Source organism: Akebia trifoliata, chromosome 11 (genome assembly GCF_017979445.1).
Source record: "Akebia trifoliata isolate Shusen 1 chromosome 11, ASM1797944v1, whole genome shotgun sequence".
NCBI classification, from domain to species: Eukaryota; Viridiplantae; Streptophyta; class Magnoliopsida; order Ranunculales; family Lardizabalaceae; genus Akebia; species Akebia trifoliata.
Genome location: NC_141385.1, coordinates 2612926 through 2634604, shown reverse-complemented (window position 1 = coordinate 2634604; position 21679 = coordinate 2612926). Strand labels below are relative to the sequence as shown.

At 34.7% G+C, this 21679-nt stretch overlaps 2 protein-coding genes across 3 annotated transcripts; both read left to right on the top strand.

Moving 5' to 3' along the window:
• Window positions 1-488: 488 nt before the first annotated feature.
• LOC147390308 (cysteine-rich receptor-like protein kinase 10) lies at window positions 489-12400 on the top strand. Its single transcript, XM_086457780.1, has 7 exons — window positions 489-1325; window positions 9291-9416; window positions 9965-10086; window positions 10228-10438; window positions 10603-10840; window positions 11088-11238; window positions 11769-12400. Exons 1-7 carry the CDS (start codon window positions 533-535, stop codon window positions 12075-12077), a joined length of 1950 nt encoding a protein of 649 aa, XP_086313906.1. The 5' UTR covers window positions 489-532; the 3' UTR covers window positions 12078-12400.
• A 1683-nt stretch (window positions 12401-14083) lies between these two features.
• LOC147390307 (cysteine-rich receptor-like protein kinase 25) lies at window positions 14084-20877 on the top strand. Of its 2 annotated transcripts, XM_086457781.1 has the most exons (7): window positions 14085-14976; window positions 16829-16957; window positions 18554-18675; window positions 18817-19027; window positions 19188-19425; window positions 19639-19789; window positions 20428-20872. In XM_086457781.1, exons 1-7 carry the CDS (start codon window positions 14193-14195, stop codon window positions 20734-20736), a joined length of 1944 nt encoding a protein of 647 aa, XP_086313907.1. In that variant the 5' UTR covers window positions 14085-14192; the 3' UTR covers window positions 20737-20872. The 2 variants fall into 2 exon arrangements, with proteins under 2 accessions (XP_086313908.1, XP_086313907.1); XM_086457782.1 differs by lacking the exons at window positions 18554-18675; window positions 18817-19027 and having other exon boundaries at window positions 14084-14976; window positions 20428-20877.
• The last annotated feature ends 802 nt before the right edge of the window (window positions 20878-21679 follow it).

Below are 21679 nucleotides of genomic sequence, written 5' to 3'. Positions count from 1 at the left end.
TTTATAATTTTTCCGCGGAAAATTGGTCTTCGTAAGAAAAGACTCCAACATCCATGACTTTAAATGTATATTTTGTCGCCTAGCCATGGAAGGGAAGACGTGTGAAGTGAAGTAAGACGGATATTAAATAATTTTGATTGTGTATGCTGAGTCCATCTCAAATGGAGAACAATTGTCCAGCTGCTAATGGATGACTGCCACTTGACAACCTCCCTCCACCATTGACTTTGACTAATTCTAAACAAAACTGTCCTCAGTCAATTTCAAAGTGGATAATTTTTTTTTTTTTTTTTGAATAAATTCAGCACTTAAAGTGGCGATTTGTTTCTCTGTTGGTAATTTTAAAAAAATTGATATTATTTTGATAAATAATTTTAATTATAATTTATTTATTTTATAATTTTCTCTTTTCTAAATTCTCGCTACTTCCAAGTCTTCAAAATAGAATAATCCGAAATTAAAGCTATAATTCATCAATCCATATATTAATTACTAAGAAGCATTTCCAATCGAAATCAGGCAAAAACAAGCAATGGGTTCCTGGCGATTGCTCTTCTTTCTTTGTGTCATCCTCATACGTTGTGATCTTATCACAGCTCAAATGTACAATTGTCGAGGCGCCAATTACACTAGAGATAGCTCATTTTCTGTTAATGTCAACCTCCTCCTCTCTTCTTTATCATCTCATGCCATACCCAATAACAAATTTTACAACACCACCATCGGCCAAAGTCCCCCCGATAAAGCGTATGGTCTTTACCTTTGTAGAGGCGACGTTACAGCCCAAGCATGCAAGAATTGTGTAGAAGATGCAAGCAAAGCTATCATCCAACGTTGTCCAACCCAAATAGAGTCAATTGTAGTATATGAAGAGTGTATCTTAAGGTACGCTAATCGATCCATCTTCTCTAACATGGAGATTCAGCCTAGTTGGTGTATGTCGAATCCAAACAATATCTCAAATCCAGATCAGTTTAATGAGATATTAAACCGGTTGATGGATGGCCTTGTAACAAGAGCTACTAATGGATCTTCAACTAATAGTTTTGCAACTGATGACGCAAACTACATAAACTTTCCGAAAATATATGGGCTAGTGCAATGCACACCAGATATATCTGGACCCGATTGCTACAGATGCTTAAGAATTGCTGTGGATCAGATTCCAAATTGTTCCAATGGAACAGCAGGTGGAAGATTTATTCAACCAAGTTGTAATATAAGGTTCGAGGTTTATCCTTTCTATGAATCTTCACCACCTCCCTTCGCTTCTCCTCAACTGTTACCGCCACCACCATCACTACCTCCTCCGACTATCACAAATTGTAAGTATCCACTTGATCTTTCAATATAAATATTTGGGTTCAGTGTCTTTATTTCATTCTATCTAAAGTCACATATAAATAAATATAAAAATAGGTTTTATATATTCTCTTTAATTAGATTATAAGAACTTTATTTACACTACAAGAATCAATCAATCTTAATGTTACAAATAATCTATCCTAATCCTCCTCATTCTAATCAAACTCAATATCTTAATTTGCTTATCCTATTGAGATTTGTTTTAGAGTATTATGTACAATTTATTACAATACTTCATATATGATATTATATCCCTTTTGCTATTAAATGTGGTTTTATATAATTATGAAACCTCTAAGGTACACGCTAAAGTAGAATAAATACACTTCAGAAATTGGAATGTGAGGGTATTTATTGCACTTATGGAAATTGAAATCAAACTCAATAAATACAATTTTCGAAGTACATTTATTGGTCTTTAATGTGTGACGTAGGAAATGCGTTACCAAAATACTACTTTTGTAATTTTAATTATTCTTTTAATATTGAAGAAATGATTTTCTGACACCTCTTTCACCTACTCCTCCTGTCGTGGTATGTTAATATTTTAATTGTTCTATTAATATTGCATAATGATATTCTGACACCTTCTTGACGTACTCCGTTGTGGCATATTCTAGAATATTTGAATTGTTCTTTTTAACATGATTTTTCGACACCTCTTTGACTTATTCCTCTTGTGGATAGGTCTTTTTCTTCATATACCCAATTGTACATATTTATGAGATGTACATATCTATGTTTATCTTATTCCATGTCACAGATTGTATGTTAGAGGGTCATAAAAAAATCTCGACTCTTTAATATTATTAGTAGGTAATTTTCTTATGCCCCTTACCGTGACATGAGTTAGAACCATAGATGTTTCCCCTTAAGATCCACAAAACACAATCATACATCTCATATATATACGTGCAGTTGTGAAATCCGAAGAAAAGAATCTATGATTCTAACACATGTCATGCGAAAGGAGATATGGGGGATGTGTTAGAGGGGAGCATCCAAATCATTATTCTAATATTATTTAGAGAAATTTACCTAACACACTCAACTATTGCTTTTTTATTAGAAAATTTTTCTTGGAGTTGGGAACCTTACTTTTTGAAGTTTGTTGCCTAACATACCCTATAGTGGAATCCAACATCATAATATTCTTATTTATAAGATAAATTTATTACTTCACATACTTTGGAATGGATTCAAACCGTATGAATTTATGACATCCAAAATCATGATCTAATGCCACAGGTTTATAAAGGGTAAAATTATAAGAATTAAAAAAAAACAATTCACATAAAAAAAAACTATTTTTCATCGATGTATTATAGTTTTAAATCTAAGAATTAGTTAACCATCCATTTTCAACACCTACAATCTACATCAAAAAAGTTTTTTATTTTGAATTCTTTTATGTTGAGTTAGAAATCTAGAAGTCTGTGTCGTTGGATTGTTAATTTGATAATTCATGTACATTCAACGAACCAAAATAATATTTGAAATCTTACTTAGTCATGATAACGTGATTTATAAAATAAGGTTTGTTAACGTAACAAACTTGATAAAGTAAAGAGGTTTTTTAAATAAAATTTCAACAGATATGTCTGTCCCGTAAATCTCTCAATTATTTATCGGTCTGCGACGACTCAAACAGACTGACGGAAGGCAAGGGAAAGCATTTATTCTCTCACTTGGGGCCACTCGTTGGATAAGCCAAAGACCGATAATTATCCTTTTTCAATATTGGAGTCAGCCCGGGCCAACCTTCCTCCCTAAATTCTAAACCATTGATGAGAATTGATTAATAACACTTTTGGTGACCCTCGATTGGTTTGAACTTTGAACTATAGTGGGGATACCTTCGTTGTGGATGATACTATATTAACGTTTCTTTAACGTAACAGAATCTTTTGAAAATTGATATTTACTTGCTTAAAAGGAAATATTATATTATTTTCATAATTTCTAAATAACACAACTTCCCTTTTTTAGGAAAAATTATCCTACTAAAATGGGTGATTTAGACACAGACCCTACTTTTATACAACCCCCAATATTTTGAAACGAACAACTTGCTTCCCTTGACCTCAGTTTTCTTTATAGATTAATGGGAAAAGAGTCAAATGCCCATCATCATCTTCAAGCTTTTCAATCTTTATGATATTTGTTTGTATTAATTCTACTTAATCTTATTTTAAGTCCAACATTTTTCAATTAACCCTTTGTAGAAAATTTAGAGGATTTATTTTTATTTTTTTAAATTCATTATTTTCTACTGGGGGACCATGGTGGTGGGTTGCTGTGATAGTCCTCCCCGAGATTAGTCATGGTGCGTGCAAGCTGGCTTGGACACTCGGTTAGCCCAAAAAAAAAAAAAAAACACTATTTTATTTTTGAATAAATGATTTTAGAGGTCTATTTTCTAAAAACACGTACCTAAAAATCCTCTCATAGGGAATATGGACAATTTAATACACTCTTTATAGAATATTAGACCGAGAAGGATCTTTTGAATTTTTTTTATAAAATACCTAAACTACCCTTTCAAATACTTGATTTAGTAGCAAACCGTAACTAATTTGAGAAATAGTCATTTCAAATTTTGATGAATATTAGGGATAACCTTACATATAAAAATTGATGGCATACTCCTTGACCTTAGTATGCTCTAATTGATTAATTTTCAATCCTTTATGATGATGGCAATGGTGATGATGATCATAATCATAATTATGATGACAATGACAATGACAATGACAATGATTGATGATGATGGGGGTGATGGTGATCATGACGATGAATGATGGTGATAGGGGTGATGGTGGTCATGGTTGTGATGAAATGACAATGAATGATGATGATGGTGGTGGTGGTAATCATGATGACGATCATAATTATAATTATGATGACAATGACGATGAATGGTGGTGATGGTGATCATGATTATTGTAGAGGTGGAATCCGGTTATACCTTGATGGATTCTGCCCTACTGATTCAAAGTTGCTCCTTCTTCCCTCTTGTGCAGCACCGGTGTGGTACTTGCCAAGAATTCTCCGACGCTCAAGTTAGAGTTTGTAGAAGAATAACAATAATAACTGAAGAACCTGTTCTTTCTTAATCGGTCAAAATATCCTCTAGTCTCTATCAATTCCTCTATTTATATATCCTTCACTCGAATTAGGATTTCTCTCTCTGATGGGATACGATCCCGGAAAATGCCCTGATTACCAGGATCCTAAACGAAATTGGGATCTTTGGGATTGGGTCTAGGATTTCAGGGAGATCTCTGAACTTAACATGCGTAAGTCAGGATTGTACAACTTCCCAAGCTAGACTTGCCCTATTAGGCAGATCAAGCTTGCCCTAATGCTACCCTACCCTACTTGCCAGGTTGGACACCTTCTACCTTGGTTTGTCCTACTGCTGGATAGTGTTGGGAATGCTGACTCACACATGGTACCACTTAACTAGTGTGGACACGTGTACGATACGGATAATCATGCAATTATTACTTTTTACAATTATGATTATGATTGTGATTATTATGATGACAATGATATTCAATGATGATGATGATCATGGTGTTGGCGATGATAATAATCACATCGTCATCACTACCAATCATTGATATAATATAATAGATTGAAGAGGATTGGTTTTGTAAGGAAGAAAAAGTAACGGTATTTATTTTTTGGTCATAAATAAAAGACCAAGGTCAAAGGGATTGTAAGAAGGACCACTTAGCTAAGTGGTAAGACCTTGGGAGAATGCTCCCAAGGTCTTAGGTTTAAATGCCTTGAACCCCTTATTATATTAAAAAACAAAAAAAAGCTTGTTCAACAAATATATATCAAAAGGATTGTCATTAGTTTTAAGTCATAGAAATATCCCAAATATTTACAAAAATTGATTTGACATAAGTATTTTTATGACGGTTTTATTGAAATGATTCAAGAGGGTATTTCAGGTATTTTATAGAAAAATAATTTCAAAAAGCTTTTGGGAGGATAAATTTTTTATAATGTTTGTCCTTTATGGTCCGTATTGCCTGGATGGATTTTTTTGTAAATCTTTTGCAAAACAATTCTCGAGGGTCATTTTCCTTTTATTTTTTTTTGCCAAACCATAAATTTGTAAGGAGTCGTGCTAGAGTGACATTAAAATTGACTTATGTAGAGGTAGAAGTTCGTGATACCTTGATAAATTCTGTCCTACTGATTCGAAGTTGCTCTCTCATCCTTCTTGTTAGCACCGATGTGGTACCTACCAATAATCCTCCGATACTCAAGTTAGAGTTGTAGAAGAATAATAAGAAAAACTCTTATCTCTCTTCTTAATTGGCCAAAAAGATTCTTTTGCCTATGTTGATTTCTCTATTTATAAATCCTTCCTTCGAATCAGGGTTTCCCCTTCAATCAGGATGTGATCACGATGAATCTCCTAATTACAAGGATCTTAAACAGAATTGGGATCTTTGATATTGAGTCTCTGATTCTTGGAAAATCTCTTCCAAGATCTCTATACTTGATACGTGTAACCCAATATTACGGAGATACTCAGACTAGGCCTATCCTGCCAGACAAGCCAGGTTTTTACTAATGCTATCCTGCCCTATCAGCCAGGTTAGACGCCTCTACCTTGGTCTGTCCTATTGCTGGGCAAGTTCGAATGTATTGGTTTGCACATAGTACCGCTTAATTGGCTTGGACACGTGTACGGTCTAGATAACATACTATCCTCTACATTTACCCCCTCTTGAAGAGATGTGAAGTCTTGCCATCTTCTCGAGACACGTGTTCTTTTTCTGATTGATTTTCATGATGTCCCATCATTACCTCTATCTTCAACAAATCGACGCATTAAATGTAGCGTCATTTCAAATCTTTTTAGACGATTGAGACGAATTGTCTCTTATTTGCAATCGTCCACGTGCCTCACTAACGTTTCCACTAAATCCAAAGGTTGCAACGATTAGGCATGAATAGGTTATTCTCCTCAAGCGTGCGTCCTCTTTCTTGCCCTTCTATAAATAAGGGATTCCCATCATCATCCCTTTCCTCTGTTCTTTTGTCTTTATCACTTCATCTTCTAGTGCTTTCAAAGTTTTTCAAACCTCCAACCATTTTTACCTCTTTCATTCTGAGGTAATCTTTTTCCCTCTTTACTTTTTAATCCTCCGTAATTTCCTATTTCTCAATGGCCATCAACATTGTCCAACTTTGTAGGGAGCTTCTAATCACTACCTCTGTGTCTGTTAAGGTTTGCAAAGACCTTAACAACCCTGACAAATGCCTTCAAAGGGAAATTCTAGTGTACATTGGCCTAAGCTTCCCCTTTTCTCCCTTTGTTAGGGAGGTATTTAGTAAAATAAATCGGGCCCTAGGCCAAAGGTCAGACATCTTTTATCGCCTGGTAGAGAGGTTGGAGGAATTGGAGATAATCCCCAATGACTTCCTCTTTAGATACAATTTGAAAGTCATCCCTCAGTACCTTGGGTACTACTCGTTGTCCTCTAAAAATGTAGTTGTCGCTCTAGTACCATATCTTCTCAATGTTAACAAAGGGTGGTACAAAGGTCCCCTGATCATCTCTAGGGATTGAAAGTTTGGCTCCGGTGTCTCTTGTGAGGGATTTAGGGTTCCTCAAGCCTTTTAGGGTAATCCACATTTTAGGTTTCTGGTATTATTTTTCTTTTTATTATATTTTGATTGTGCAAGTCAGTCTAATCTGAATCTCGTTATTTTGCAGATTATTCTGCCCTTTTTGTTGTAAAGGTTAGGAAAAAACAGCACAGATTCGTCAAAGAAAATAGAGTGGTGGCAATAGAAGTCCAAAGGAAAGTGATTGAAGGAGATCATACCTGTCCTTCCCCTTCTTTCTTGCTTCGACGACTTGCACGACTTGCTCTTATTAATCAAGCCGAGCAGATAGTAGATATCACTTCCTTTCATTTACTTTTATTTTCCTTTGCACCAAACCCCTCTTCCAACGTCATGAACATTGACCTCTCGGAGTTTTCCATTTCTGTCTATCACTTTGTCAGGGCTATCCCACCTTCTGGTGAGCAGCGTAAGAAGAATAAGAAAAAGAATCTGGCTCCTCGTGGCCCCATGATCAAGCTATAGATTATGATAAAATAAGAACAAAATAAAGACCTTGACAAGCAAGGGTCGAACCGTAGAGACAACGTTAATCCGACAATTTTTTCACTTTAAATTCAATTCAATTTATGCAAACGATTAAAAACAGTTTTCGAGAGAAATTATCTAAACTACAATACTAAAAGAAAAATGTTTAAGATACGATGTAGAAGTGTAGATCAGTTGGAACCACCTTCATAAGTTTTATCAATGATTTTTTATCTTATATTTCACTAAACAAAGCTAATGTTTGTGGATCGGAAAATCAAACAGTTATAATAGAAAAAAGATTGAATGTGATTGATAAATTAAATTGAAATCATGTAATAAATATTAATTATTCTCTGTGAAGTATGGTTAATTTTGAACTTATCAAAGAATGAATCATCAAAACTTTGAGAAATAATTAATATTAAATTTGAAAATAAAGAGCATATTTTGTTAAAATCTGACAAATGTTGTTTCGCTAGCTTAAAATTTTTTGAGTGCTCCAACAGACTCAAAAAATCTTTCATTTGTTGAAGATTGACTTAAATCTTAATAAGAGTCATGACCTCACATTTTCAAATCCGAAAACATGATCCGAAGTCACAAGCTTTTAGAAAACGAAATTCTAAGAAATTTGAAAAAAAAATATTATTTTTCATCGTTGAATTTTAATCTTAAGTTTTGAGAGTTTGGTAGTTATCCAGTTCAACAACCTGGATCTAGCTAAAAAATATATTTTTATGTTATATTTTTACTAATAACGAGCCAAAGGACTTTGCTGTATGTAGCAATTCTTCTTCTTGATTTTTTGTGTTCGCTACTTTAACTTGAGGGAGTAGAGTGTGTTTAACTCTTATTTTGTCAAATTACTCTTTATAATAAAGAACATTTGACATGTAAAGAGTTTGCCGGAGTTGCTCTAACTTTGTGTTGGTTTTCTGTTGATCCATCTTGACACATATGTTTTGGCTCAAAGGTTAAGAAAACAATAAAATATTTTTTGAAATATTTTGGCCTTTGATAAATGTTGATTAGCTTAGACTGATTATTATACGGAGAACCATTGCAAATCTATTTGCCAATTTCTTTGAAATAACTTTATATAAAGAATTGGATAGGGAAATTTATTTGAACATTTCAAAAGTTTTAGTTTTTTGCTCTTTGGGGATCAAGCACATAAAGTTGTCGCCTAAGACTAGCCAACAAATTTCATGAAAGATCTAGGAAGTAGAGGCTGGCTCTATTCCTCTTATGGAAGTTGATGAATACGTTCATCGATCTATCAATAGGGGTTTGTGGATGAATCTGTGCATGACATCCCGTTACTTCCCACTCTCACCTCTTACTCAATCTACGTCTCCCTCGCTTAGGAGTGACTCCTGAGCTAATGAACCTTAGCCTTTCATATGATTTTAAGAATTTCCCATGGATGTAATAACATTATTTCGCATAAATTGCTTGAACGATTGAAAATATTCCATACAAAATCCGTCTAGATGAGCGGCTTTGGTTTTAGGCATAGACTGGATGGCATTAACTATTTCATCATCTCTAGAAATTTGGTCTAAATGTAGACTTAAAGTAAGGTTGGGGATAGGGCCATTTGATTGAAAATGAATATGTCCTGAAAAATGACCTTGGTTTTTTCCCAATTTCCAGTTGAGAATCCATTATCTCAAAAATGTTATTACTTGTTAGATTGAAGTTCTACTCTTTTACTTTTGCCAATATATTTAGTTTTGAAATTTGATGCTCAACAATGTGTGTTACTTATGAAAATTTTGATCTTATTTTTGCAGCGAAGGGAAATTCATTCCCAATTATTGTAGTTATAGTAGTTCCTTCGGTCGTTGCAGTAGCACTTCTTTCCACCACCATTGTATGCTATTGTTCACGAAAGAGAAAGGCCAAGGAAATAGTTAATAGTAAGTTTCTAACATCTAATCCATTCTAAGTTTCTAACATCATTAAATTCATTGGATTCGACTATTTTTGCCTCCAAAAATCTCTAGAGACATAAAACAAGGTGATCATCAAGGTAGCTTTTATGGGTGTGTATGATTGCCTACAAAATATTTTATGGGGAAAATAAATTTTATACAAAATTGGTTCTTGTGAAAATGAATTTCTTGTGAAAACATATAAAAATGTGGAAAGGAAAATGAATTCTCACTAAGAGTATTTTCCCAAACTAAGACAATCAATTGCCCAGGAAAGGTTCAGTAGATATTTTCCTGGCTTGATAGGTAAATGGTTTTTCTACGAAAATATGCAATCAAACATATGCGAAGTGTGAGCTTTATTTTCCAATCATTCAATTTCACAATTTGAGATTTACTTATGTGATACATCTTTGGGAATGCTTTTTACACATTTCTCCTAAGATATTGTACGAATTGCTGATTTTGCACATCAAACGTCAAAAATATTTACTTATTTGGTACATATTTTCCATTTCCTTACCTTGGCAAAGACGGGGAGGAGATTACAAGTGTTGATTCATTGCAATTCGAGTTTGATACAATAGAAGCTGCAACTAATGATTTCTCTGATGCAAATAAGCTTGGCAAAGGTGGATTTGGTGCAGTTTACAAGGTAACGTACTCAAAGGTTAACATACACAAAATAAGAACAAAAAAAGAAAGCAACAATACTTTTATTTGAATCAGCTAGGTTTTTTTTTTTTCTTTTTTTTTTTTTTTTCTTTTTTTTCAAATTCTTGTTACATGCTCTCAGGGTAGGCTATCTGATGGACAAGAAATAGCAGTTAAGAGGCTCTCTAGAAATTCTGGACAAGGTGAAGAACAATTTAAAAATGAGGTTCTATTAGTGGCTAAGCTTCAGCATAGGAATCTCGTTAAGCTCCTAGGTTTTTGCATCGAAGGAGAAGAGAGACTCCTGATCTACGAGTTCGTGCCCAACACAAGCCTCGATCACTTTATATTTGGTTTGGCTCCATTCCATTGCTTTATTTATTTTGCACTCATCAGAGAGAGATTCCTTTTATTAAAATTATTATTTTTTATAGTATTGCACAGAGTATGCCTAGTTTGATAAGGACTTGCCATATTATCTGAGGCCTAACTTAATTTTTTAACTTGGATGATGTAGATCCAACAAAGCGTGCATCTTTGAACTGGGAAATGCGTTACAAAATCATAGGAGGAATTGCTCGGGGCCTTCTCTATCTTCATGAAGATTCTCGACATAGAATTGTTCATCGGGATCTAAAAGTTAGCAATATTTTGTTAGATGCGGAGATGAACCCCAAAATCGCAGATTTCGGCTTGGCAAGGCTCTGTGTAATGGATCAGACTGAAGGCAAGACTAATAGAATAGTCGGAACATAGTAAGTACTATAATTCTTAATAATGTTGTTCATTATTTTATAAAATTTCAGATTATTCATCCTTGTTTTTTTTGTTTTGTTTTATTTTTTATTTTATTTATTATTTTACCAATGTAGGATGATAAATATATTAGAGAAGGCCAAAGAAAAAGAAATGACTAGCAGGAAATTTATTTATTTAAATAAAAAATGTTAAAGCTTGCTATCATCTTTCATATCGAGTTATTTTATTGGTAATGTCATGCAGTGGTTATATGTCCCCAGAGTACGCAATGCACGGGAAATTCTCAGTGAAATCAGATGTCTATAGTTTCGGTGTCTTGCTTCTGGAGACTGTGAGTGGTCAGAGAAACAACAGTTTCCAAGAATCAGAGCATTTCGAAAACCTTCTAAGCTATGTGAGTGTAAATATTTGGTCATATTTTTATTTTTTTAATTGGGTGATTTAGACATAACTTTCAAAATTTTTTTTTTGATTATTTGAGGTACAACCCTATGTTTTCAAATTGATGGCATACCCTTTACCTTGATATTATTTAAGAGATTGAAAAAAAAAATGACTTAAATGCACTCTTCTTCAACCTCTAGCAACAAACTTATTTTTTTCTCCTCCAAAGCTAAATCCCATCATCTTAAACCTCTAGGCTAAAATTTTGTACCCTCATTCTAAACCTTGAAACTTCAAGAACAAGATTGGACTTTTAGGGTAGTAGGAGACAATGGGTTTTTGGGTAGGAAATAAATGAAGGGTTTTCTACAAGAGATTTAAGACGTGGATGAATAGCTTATAATAATTTAACATTTTAGCGAGAAAATTTCAGTGTCTCCAATTTTGAAATGGCTCTATTTATTTGGTAGAGAAGTTTAGATGGTATGTTTTGGAAGACAGATTTATTCAAATTTATGAATACACGTTGAATTATTATAGGCATGGAGACATTGGATGGAGGGAACACCTTTAGAGTTGATAGATCCAACATTGAGGCATAGTTTTTCGACAAGCGAAGTGATGAGATGCATCCACATTGGGCTATTATGTGTTCAAGAAGGTGTTGCAGATAGGCCAACAATGGCAACTGTGGTTCTTATGCTCAGTAGCTATTCTGCCTCTCTTTCCCTACCTTTACCACCTGCATTTTGCGTACATGGTAGAATGAAGTCAAAGATGCCCACGAGTGATTTATCACTGCCATCGAGTGTGAATGAGGTGACAAATACTGAGCTATACCCTCGATAATCATATTGGCTTATTGTACATGTGGGTATCATCATTTATGCACAAGTTACTCTTCTACAGATGAGGCAATTACTTAGTTTCTTGGGACAAGAAACTAAGGCTTGTCATTGCCATTTATGGCAACAAGTAAGTATGAGCTATTTACATTTGGGAGGTGTGAATATCATTTAAATCATATTGGATTATATGAGTGTTATTATCATATACAAGTGTATGTTCACAAATAAAACTAGATGATCTTTTGAGACATTATTAAGTTTGGGTTAAGTAGCCAATGCAATCAGGTTATTTGAGAACATGTACATTCAACCCTCAAAGGGGTGAAAGGCAAGTAACTTTTCAAAAAATATTCTATTTTGCCACCAAGATTTCTTACAATGTATGAGGGAATGAAAAGAACTATTATCATAGTCAGACACATGTTTGGATCCTAATTCCTTGTTGGTGGGATTCCAAATGTTAGACACCGCAAACTTGATCTCTCATCTTAAGGAGGAAGTAAAGAAAAACTGAGTATGCTCTGAGTTCTTTCATCTCTCAACCGTGGTCTGTACTAAGAGAGCATGGACTTAGAATCACAGCTACTATTACCAATTTCTTCCTTAATTCATCAACAAAAGTTGACGTTACCTTTCGATCGATGGGGTAAACCTAATCTTGCAGTTTGGAGGGGATAATCTATAAAAAAGGACCGAAGTCCATCTCAAATATTCACTAAAGAGTCGTGATAATCTGACCACCCCACGCGGCATACACAATTGACTACCTGACGTGAGAACTTTGAGAACTGTAGATCTGCGCTCCTTGGGATATACGGTTCCTTCGAGATATAATTTTTTATGGGGAAGTGCAGCTGTGTATCCCGAGGAGTGCAGATCTTTGGTTCTTGAACTTGTCATGAATCGATTGAGTTTTCCACGTGGGGTAGTCAGATTATCACGATTCTTCGTTAAAACCTGGGCAACTTCGTTCACATACTGTTTAAGAGTAGGACTCGAGGCTCTGCCTCTTTTTTCCTTTTTTTTTTTCTCTGAACTATTCTCTTTTTGAACAGAGATTTCCTGTTATTAATTAATTAATTTTTCTCCTCAATTTTCTCCGTATTAACCGATCACTGTTTCTATTTACACTACAGTGATGTCATGCCATGGAATCATCAACTTAGCACAGAAAATTTATAAATCTTTGTTCATAGTTTTCCATCCTCTTGACTTTTTCATCACCAATATCTACGTGACACGTCCAAGTTATCCTTCAGAGTCCACCAGATGACCATTGGGATTTGTAATAAAACACAGATTTCCTCGAGATCATTTACAATCTTTCTAGAGATTAATCCACTTTTTCTTAGGGATACATTTTTCTTGCAAATCCCTACCATCCCAACCGTCATGTTGATGGAGAGCGTCAACACATTGTGAGCTTAGCATTTTCCAATGTATTAATGAACCTTCAAAGTTTCACTCCCATCCTGTTAAAGTATCTTAATTCTAAAGTGACTTCCTACAACACTGCGCTGATGTGGTAGTGTGCACAGAACCACAGATGTTTTTCATCGAGATACAAGTGTTGTACACTCGAGGAAAAACATCATTAGATCTAAGTGAACACGGTGTTGTAGGAAGTTTGTGCACCACTGCTTGTCTTCATTTCTGTGGACTCTTTTCTATTATGGACTTTTTTAACCACCTCATCACCATGAGATAAGGATTTGAAGAAATTAAGCGAAGATTTCCTAGAGATCAGTTCTGATATCTCTAGGGATTAATACTCTTTTTCCAAGGAATACATTTTTCTCCGGAATCCTAACATCCCAATGGTCATGTCAATGGGGTTGAGTCTAGACTCCCCCCTCTACAAATTCCCCTTGATGTGCAGTTGTGTATCCCGAGGAAAAACTATGGTTTTATGCACAGCCACGTCAGGAGAGTTTGGGGGGAAATTAGAAAATCAAGACTCTTTCCACTATGATAATTAAAACATCTGAAGACTTAGATTTTTCAAAATGTTGATTAGTCCAACTCTTATCAATAATTCATTTTCATCTAACCCATAACTACCATACCTTCATGATTAATTACTTCTTTTCAATCCAAATTGGCTAAAAAACAAACAATGGTTTTCTTCCAATTCCTCTGTTTTGTTTCTTCCATCCTCATTCATTGTGGTCTCACCAATGCCCAATCCCAACCCATCTATGCATACCACTTCTGTGAAGGAGCGAATTACACCAATAATAGCCAATTTCCTGTTAATGTCAATCTCCTACTCTCTTCTTTATCATCTAATGCCACACCTGGTATCGGATTTTTCAACACCACCATAGGCCAAAATCCTCCTGATGATGATAAAGCATATGGCCTTTTCCTTTGTAGAGGCGACGTTTCTGCCGTAGTCTGCAAGAATTGTGTGGAGACAGCAAGCAAAAATATCACCCAACGTTGTCCAACACAAAAAGAATCAATTATATGGTATGATGAGTGCATGTTAAGGTACTCCAATAGATCTATCTTCTCCACTATGCAGCTTAGGCCGACTGTCTATGGAGCGAACGAGAACAGTATTTTCTCAAACCCAATTCAATTTAATATGAGTTTGAACAAGTTGATGGATGAGCTTGTAAGAAGAGTTGCTGATAATGGATCTTCTACACTTAAATTTGCAATTGGACAAGCAAACCTTGAGGAATTATATGGGATGGTGCAGTGCACACCAGATTTATCTCAATTTGATTGCAACACATGCTTAAGAGCTGCTGTGACTCAGATTCCGGATTGTTGTAGTGCAAGACGAGGTGGGAGAATAATTAAACCAAGTTGTTTTTTGAGGTTCGAGACAGATCTTTTCTATGATGATCCCAAGGCTTCTCCACCACTAACACAGCCAGGCAACACAAAACGTAAGTATCACTATATGGCTCATCGTGAGATTTATGATTGTAATTTTTTTGATTCTAACTTATAAAAAAAAAACGACTAATGATAAACTGGCTCGAAATTCACTCGCTTGACTTGACATGTGCACAAAACCATAAATCTTTTCCCTTGTGCATCCTGAGAAAAATGATCTATGGTTCTGTACACATAACTTTCCTAGGCGGGGTCAATATTATTTTTCTAGGAATTAGTTGAATTTTCCAAGGATGCAGTTTCCTAGAGATCGATAGCCTCTCCCTTTGAGGCTAGTATCTTTCTTTAGACGTATGAGCCCCAGATAGTCTGCACCCAGGGTGGAGGATTTAAATCCTCGTCCCAAACCTCAATACATGCCACGTAAGCAACAATTCAAGGAAATTTTAAAAAGGAGATATTTTGGACAACAGACTTTTTTCCTTAAGTTCCCCAAAGTACTCTTCCAACAGTGGAGAGGCCATGTTGAAAACTAAAATCGAACACATTAACCATGTCATGATTATGATTTAGATTAGATTTGAAAAAAAAAAACCCCTTTTTAAAGCCCGATTTGTGGCCTTGAAATTGAACGTCACCGAACTCCGATGTTTCAACAGAGGGATTTTGTTGTGTTGACCAAGTGGAGCTCTCTCAACCATTTAACCGCACTATAGAGAACTTCAGGAATAACAGTCCCTTTTTGCTCATAGAAGCATACATGGATAGTTTTGTAACTAACAAAGGTACTTTTGTAAATTAGGAATGCCATTCAATACATGTGAGTTCATGTGATTGGTGGATCCCAGATTAATTTCTATGAGCAATTTTTTTTTCTAGGAATAAAGTACCACAGAGGATCTGCTCCCGATATTTTGGACATTGATTCCTTAGATTATAACTTACCTGGCACATGTTGATGTGTAGGAGGAGAGTTTCAATCCTCCACCCTATGCATAAGATTGAGACTCTTAAAACTTATATATTCCTCTAGTTCTCCACATATTGTTGAATACATATTTGAGATACCTCTATTTTTTTTTTAAATATTCAATTACTTAATACATCCTGGTACAAGGTTTTCTTGCTATGCCCTCTATTTTTTTTTTTTTTTGGGTGGTAACTCAATAATCGTGACAGTGAAATTTATACAACTTAAAGTCCCATGGGAAAAAAGATTTAAAAAGCCCAAAATACCCTTCATTTTCCCCAAAGATTCATCTAGAAATTAAAGGGTTTTCGTAATTAGATAGTAAAAAAATGACATTTTTGTAAGCAACATGATTTTAAGATGGTGGGTTACAATTTTGTGGATTTTTGACTAAAGTGATCATTATTATATTAAATTTAAATATAAAAGTGGTGATAATTATGAACACTCAAATTTTGGTGTCAGACGACTTCTTCTCCACCTTCCCTCATTATATTATAATGATTAGAAAAATTGGATCTTTTGTTTTGCTTCAAAAACATAAAAAACAAGTCTATACCACAATCAAGAGTAACCAAACCAAGCACCAGTTTGGTTCCATAACCAGGTTTGGGCTGCTCCATTTTTAAAGATTTTGATAACCAATCATCCTCCAAGTAATCAATCCTCCATATATAATCCGCATCCTTGTTGCAGTTAATAGAGCTACAACTTTACTGTAGACTACCGGAAGTGTAATAATCTAGGAATTTCAGCTCATGAATCTTTTGATTAAGAATATCAAAAGAATTTTTTTTCCAAGCTTTCATATAGGGTCTTAGATCATTTTAGATTTCCAGAATGTCTCAAGTTAGGTATTAGAGACTTATTTTCTTACGAATAAATATTATGAGAACAAGATTTCTAGATTTTGTGTGTGTGTGTGTGTGCAGGAAGTGGAAAGAATTCATCCACAATTATTGTTGCCATAGTTGTTCCTTCGTTCATTGGATTAGTACTTATCTCTATCATCATCATACGCTTTTCATCACAAAGGAGAAGGACAAAGAAAAAATTTGATAGTAAGTAGCCATTGTTAATCATCTAATTTATTGTGATTACTTTTGATCTAAAAAAACTGAAGCAACTACCTTGTCCACAAAAACCGATAGAGACAGAAACAAGTTGATCATCAAAGTAGTCATGAACACAAGCTCAAAAATCCTATTGAGTTCTTGCTACTGTGCACCTGTTTCAAGCATAAACACTACCTGAAAATTGGAAAATTCGACGGGACAAGGAAAACAAATTTTAGAAACTGAATTTTGATGGCCCATGGCCATTGAAATTTGTGATTTTCCTCATATTCGATGGCTTAGAACCATCAAATTTCTCCTATCCTCCATTAATGTGACGATTTTGACCCATTGAAAAAAATCGACAATGAAAAATTCTAAGGACTGTGACACCTTGGGCCATCGATTATGGGCTTTTTCATATAAAATGTGTTTTTTCTGGAATATATGTACAAACTGAAAAACAAAAGACCAGAACAAACTCCAAATTGTTTTTAACATCTTCTGCCTTACTCTTTCTTTTTCTCACTGCATTTATCTCTGTTTTTGAATCTCTTCTATGATTTTTATAGTCAATTGGGGATAAAAAAACGTAAGTTATTTCTTCTTTGTGTCTGTGCTAGGTATAAAGGAAGGAACATCATATCGATTCATGGGTGTCGAAATGCAAGCAGCCTAGCTATCAACACCATAGATCGCATTAATCTCTTATAGGACATCACACTTAGCACAAGAATTTGCTGAAAGAGTTAGGTTAGAGGTGTAGAGAAATCAATCCAAGAACCATAAAGAAAGAAAATAAACCAAGATGCAATTACAAATAAAACCCATATTTTTTTCCGTGGTTCCCTCAAGATTGAGGTACGTCCACGGATCACACCAATTCCATTATGAGGAGAAAATTCTCAATTACAATTACACCTTTTCACCGAAAATATATATATATCCCCCCATTTAAACCTAACTAGACTTTTACATAACACCAGTCAAATTATGAAAATAACATTGGGAAAATTTTCTTTTGGGACTCCGCCCTAAGCCCCCACCTTCCAAGGTAAGGCACCCCTCCCCCCTCCAATCCCCCAATGAGCTCAGCGCCGAACTCAGTCCGCCTCTCCACTGTGTTAAATGTTGAACAATACTGCTCCCTAATCAGTACCATAGGCTCCACAAACCATAACACGCAGGACTGACTTAGTCAAGCTCCCACCCTTACTAAGACTTGTTTGGCCCACATGGACTGCCACGCTTGCTAAATAACACCTCATATATACCTCTAGAGTTCATGGCCTAGATTATATTAAAAACAAATTCAATTGTTTTTTTTTGGGTCCAATCACAAGCTTTTAAAATGAAAATTATAATCCAACAGTGAAAAATTACCGTTTTTAGATTCTTAGGTACTTGTTCACTATTTTGGAAAAATAATTCCAATCATTCAATTTAACAATTTGAGATTTTACCTAGGCGATACATCTGTGTGAGTTCTTTTTATACATTTCTGCTAAGATGTTGTGTGGATTGCTGAATGTTACACATCGAATGTCAATAATCTATTCTCATTTGATATATATATTTTTCCATTTCCTTACCTTGGCGAAGATGGGGAGGAGATTACAAATGTGGAATCATTGCAATTTGACTTTGATACAATAAAAGCTGCAACTGATAATTTCTCTGATGCTAATAAGCTGGGCAAAGGTGGATTTGGTGCAGTTTACAAGGTAACTCAAAGGTTAACATGAAAAAAAAATAAAAAAGAAGAAGAAGAAGAAGAGAAGAAAGAACCAATAATTTTACTTGACTTAGCTAGTTTTTTTTATTTATGTATTTATTTTTCAAATTCTTGTTATATATATTATCAGGGTAGGCTATCCTATGGACAAGAAATAGCGGTTAAGAGGCTTTCTAGAAATTCGGGACAAGGTGAAGAACAATTTAAGAATGAGGTTCTATTAGTGGCCAAACTTCAGCATAGGAATCTTGTTAAGCTCCTAGGTTTCTGCATCGAAGGAGAAGAGAGGCTCCTGATCTACGAGTTCGTGCTCAACGCAAGCCTCAATCAGTTTATATTTGGTTTGGTTCCAATGCTTCATCTATACATATTTTGCACTCATCAGAGATTCCTTATATTTAAGTTATTGTTTTATAGTATTGCACAAAGTATGTGTAGTTTGATGATGACATAGTATATTATTTGAGGCCTATCTTGATTCTTCATTTGGATGAAATGTAGATCCAATAAAGCGTGCTTCTTTGAACTGGGAAATGCGTTACAAAATCATAGGAGGGATCGCTCGGGGGCTTCTCTATCTTCACGAAGATTCTCGACATAGAATTGTTCATCGAGATCTCAAAGCCAGCAATATTTTGTTAGATGCGGAGATGAACCCCAAAATTGCAGATTTTGGTATGGCAAGGCTCTGTGTAAGGGATCAGAATTATGACAACACCGATAGAATAGTGGGAACATAGTAAGTACCATACTCCTGAATACTGTTGTTCATGATATTTGATAAAATTTTATATAATTCATCCTTGCTTTTTTTACCAATGTAGGATGAAAAATATATTTGGGGGAGGCAAAAAAAATCACTAGCAGGGAACATATTTATTTAAATAAAATGTTAAAGCTTGCTATTATCTTTCATCTCGAGTTATTTTATTGCTAATGTCAATGCATGCAGTGGATATATGTCCCCAGAGTATGCGATGCATGGGCAATTCTCAGTGAAGTCAGATGTCTATAGTTTCGGTGTCTTGATTCTTGAGATGGTGACTGGTCAGAGAAACAATAATTTCGAAGAATCAGAGCTTTACGAAAACCTTCTAAGCTATGTGAGTTTAAATATTTGGTCAAAATTTTTTTTTTTTTTCGTTGGGTGATTTAGACACAATTATCCAAAGTTTGTTGAATATTTGAGATACAGCCCTATGTTTTGTCATCAATGACATACCTCCTGACCTTCGTATTATTTTAGAGACTGCCAAAAAATGATTTAAATGGGTTCTTCTTCAACTTCTAGCCACAAAAAATGATTTACTCTAGGCTAAAACTTCAAGAACAAGATTGGACTTCTAGGGTTGTAGAAGACAATGGTTTTTTGGGTAGGAAATAAATGAAGGGTTTTCTACAAGAGAATGAAGACTTTGATGAATAGCTGAAAATAATTTAACTTTTTTGGGAGAAAATTCCAAGATCTTATAATTTGGCATTTGGATCATGTTATGTTTGTGTCTCAGAGAAGACTGGATCAAGTTGTTTTCCATCAGTTTACAAAACATGTGGGTATCTAAATTATTCACCAATACTTAGAGGGATTCGTTTAAATGGCCCTTTTTATTTGGTAGAGAAGTTAAGATTGGAAGAAAAATGTCTTGGCTAGCAAAGTCATATCCAGCTTGACTTTGGTATGTATGTTTTCAAAGACTTAGATTCAAATTTATGAATACATGTTGATCGATTATTATTACAGGCATGGATACATTGGAAGGAGGGAACAGCTTTAGAGTTGATAGATCCAACATTGAGGTCTAGTTTTTCTACAAGTGAAGTGATGAAATGCATCCACATTGGGCTGTTATGTGTTCAAGAAGATGTTGCAGATAGACCGACAATGGCAACTGTTGTTCTTATGCTTGGTAGCTATTCTGGCACTCTCTCCCTACCTTTACCTCCTGCATTTTCCACGCATGGAAGAATGAAGTCAAACATGCACATGAGTGATTCAACACTGCCATCGACTGTTAATGAGGTGACAAATACTGAGATATATCCTCGATAATCATATTGCATGGGTATCATCATATGTATACAAACACAAGTTAATGTTTTACAAATGAAGAAACTTATTTTCTTGCCACAGTTTTAACTGGGCTTCTCATTGCCATTTATAGCAACAATTAAGTTTTGAGTTATTTACATTTGGAAGGTGTGTATCATTTTCACCAAACTCTTTCCATGAATTTTTTTATTTACAGCTTAATAGCAAGCAGTATCCTTTTATGGTTACTGATCACCCTCTCCAAATACAGGGTAATCTTGCCATTAAAAAATAAATGTGTTATTAAGGAATAATTTGTAACTAAGTTGGAACCAGTGAAGGGGGTTTGCTCTCTCTGGTCGTGTGTTTGTAGGTGGCCTTTAATTTACCCTGTGTGACATCAAAAAACTTCTGTAGGCTCGAGGTGTGCAATCCTAGATTAGTACATATCCCAGATACCCTAAAAAAATGATATATATTTTAAGGTATGATTTGGAGGGAATAGTTTCAATATATTTTACTAAATTCATTTCTACTATATATAGCTTAGTCGTACTGTGAATCAACTAAAAGGTAATCAATTTGCTGTAGGATTTATATTGGATTCATGGAATTCAGTAGAACCATACATGCCATATTAACCAATTTGCGAATCCAACCATTTAGTTCGTTGAATTTTGTCATTGGGTTTGACAAACCAAAGAATGAAGAGAATATACATTGACTTGCTTAAATTAGATACTTACATAAATAACATAGGTTTCAACTTTAGGGAATACATGCAAATAGTGCTTGGATTTGAGGTCATCCCCTTAAAATTCTTTTTATTATGCATTCTCTCAATGTTATGTGATGCCTTAAGGAAAGATATTACAACACGTGTAGAACAATGGGTATAAGGTCGGCTAGTTGAGTTAACTATACTCTCAAATTCTATATTTAAATCTTCGGATCCAAAATTTAT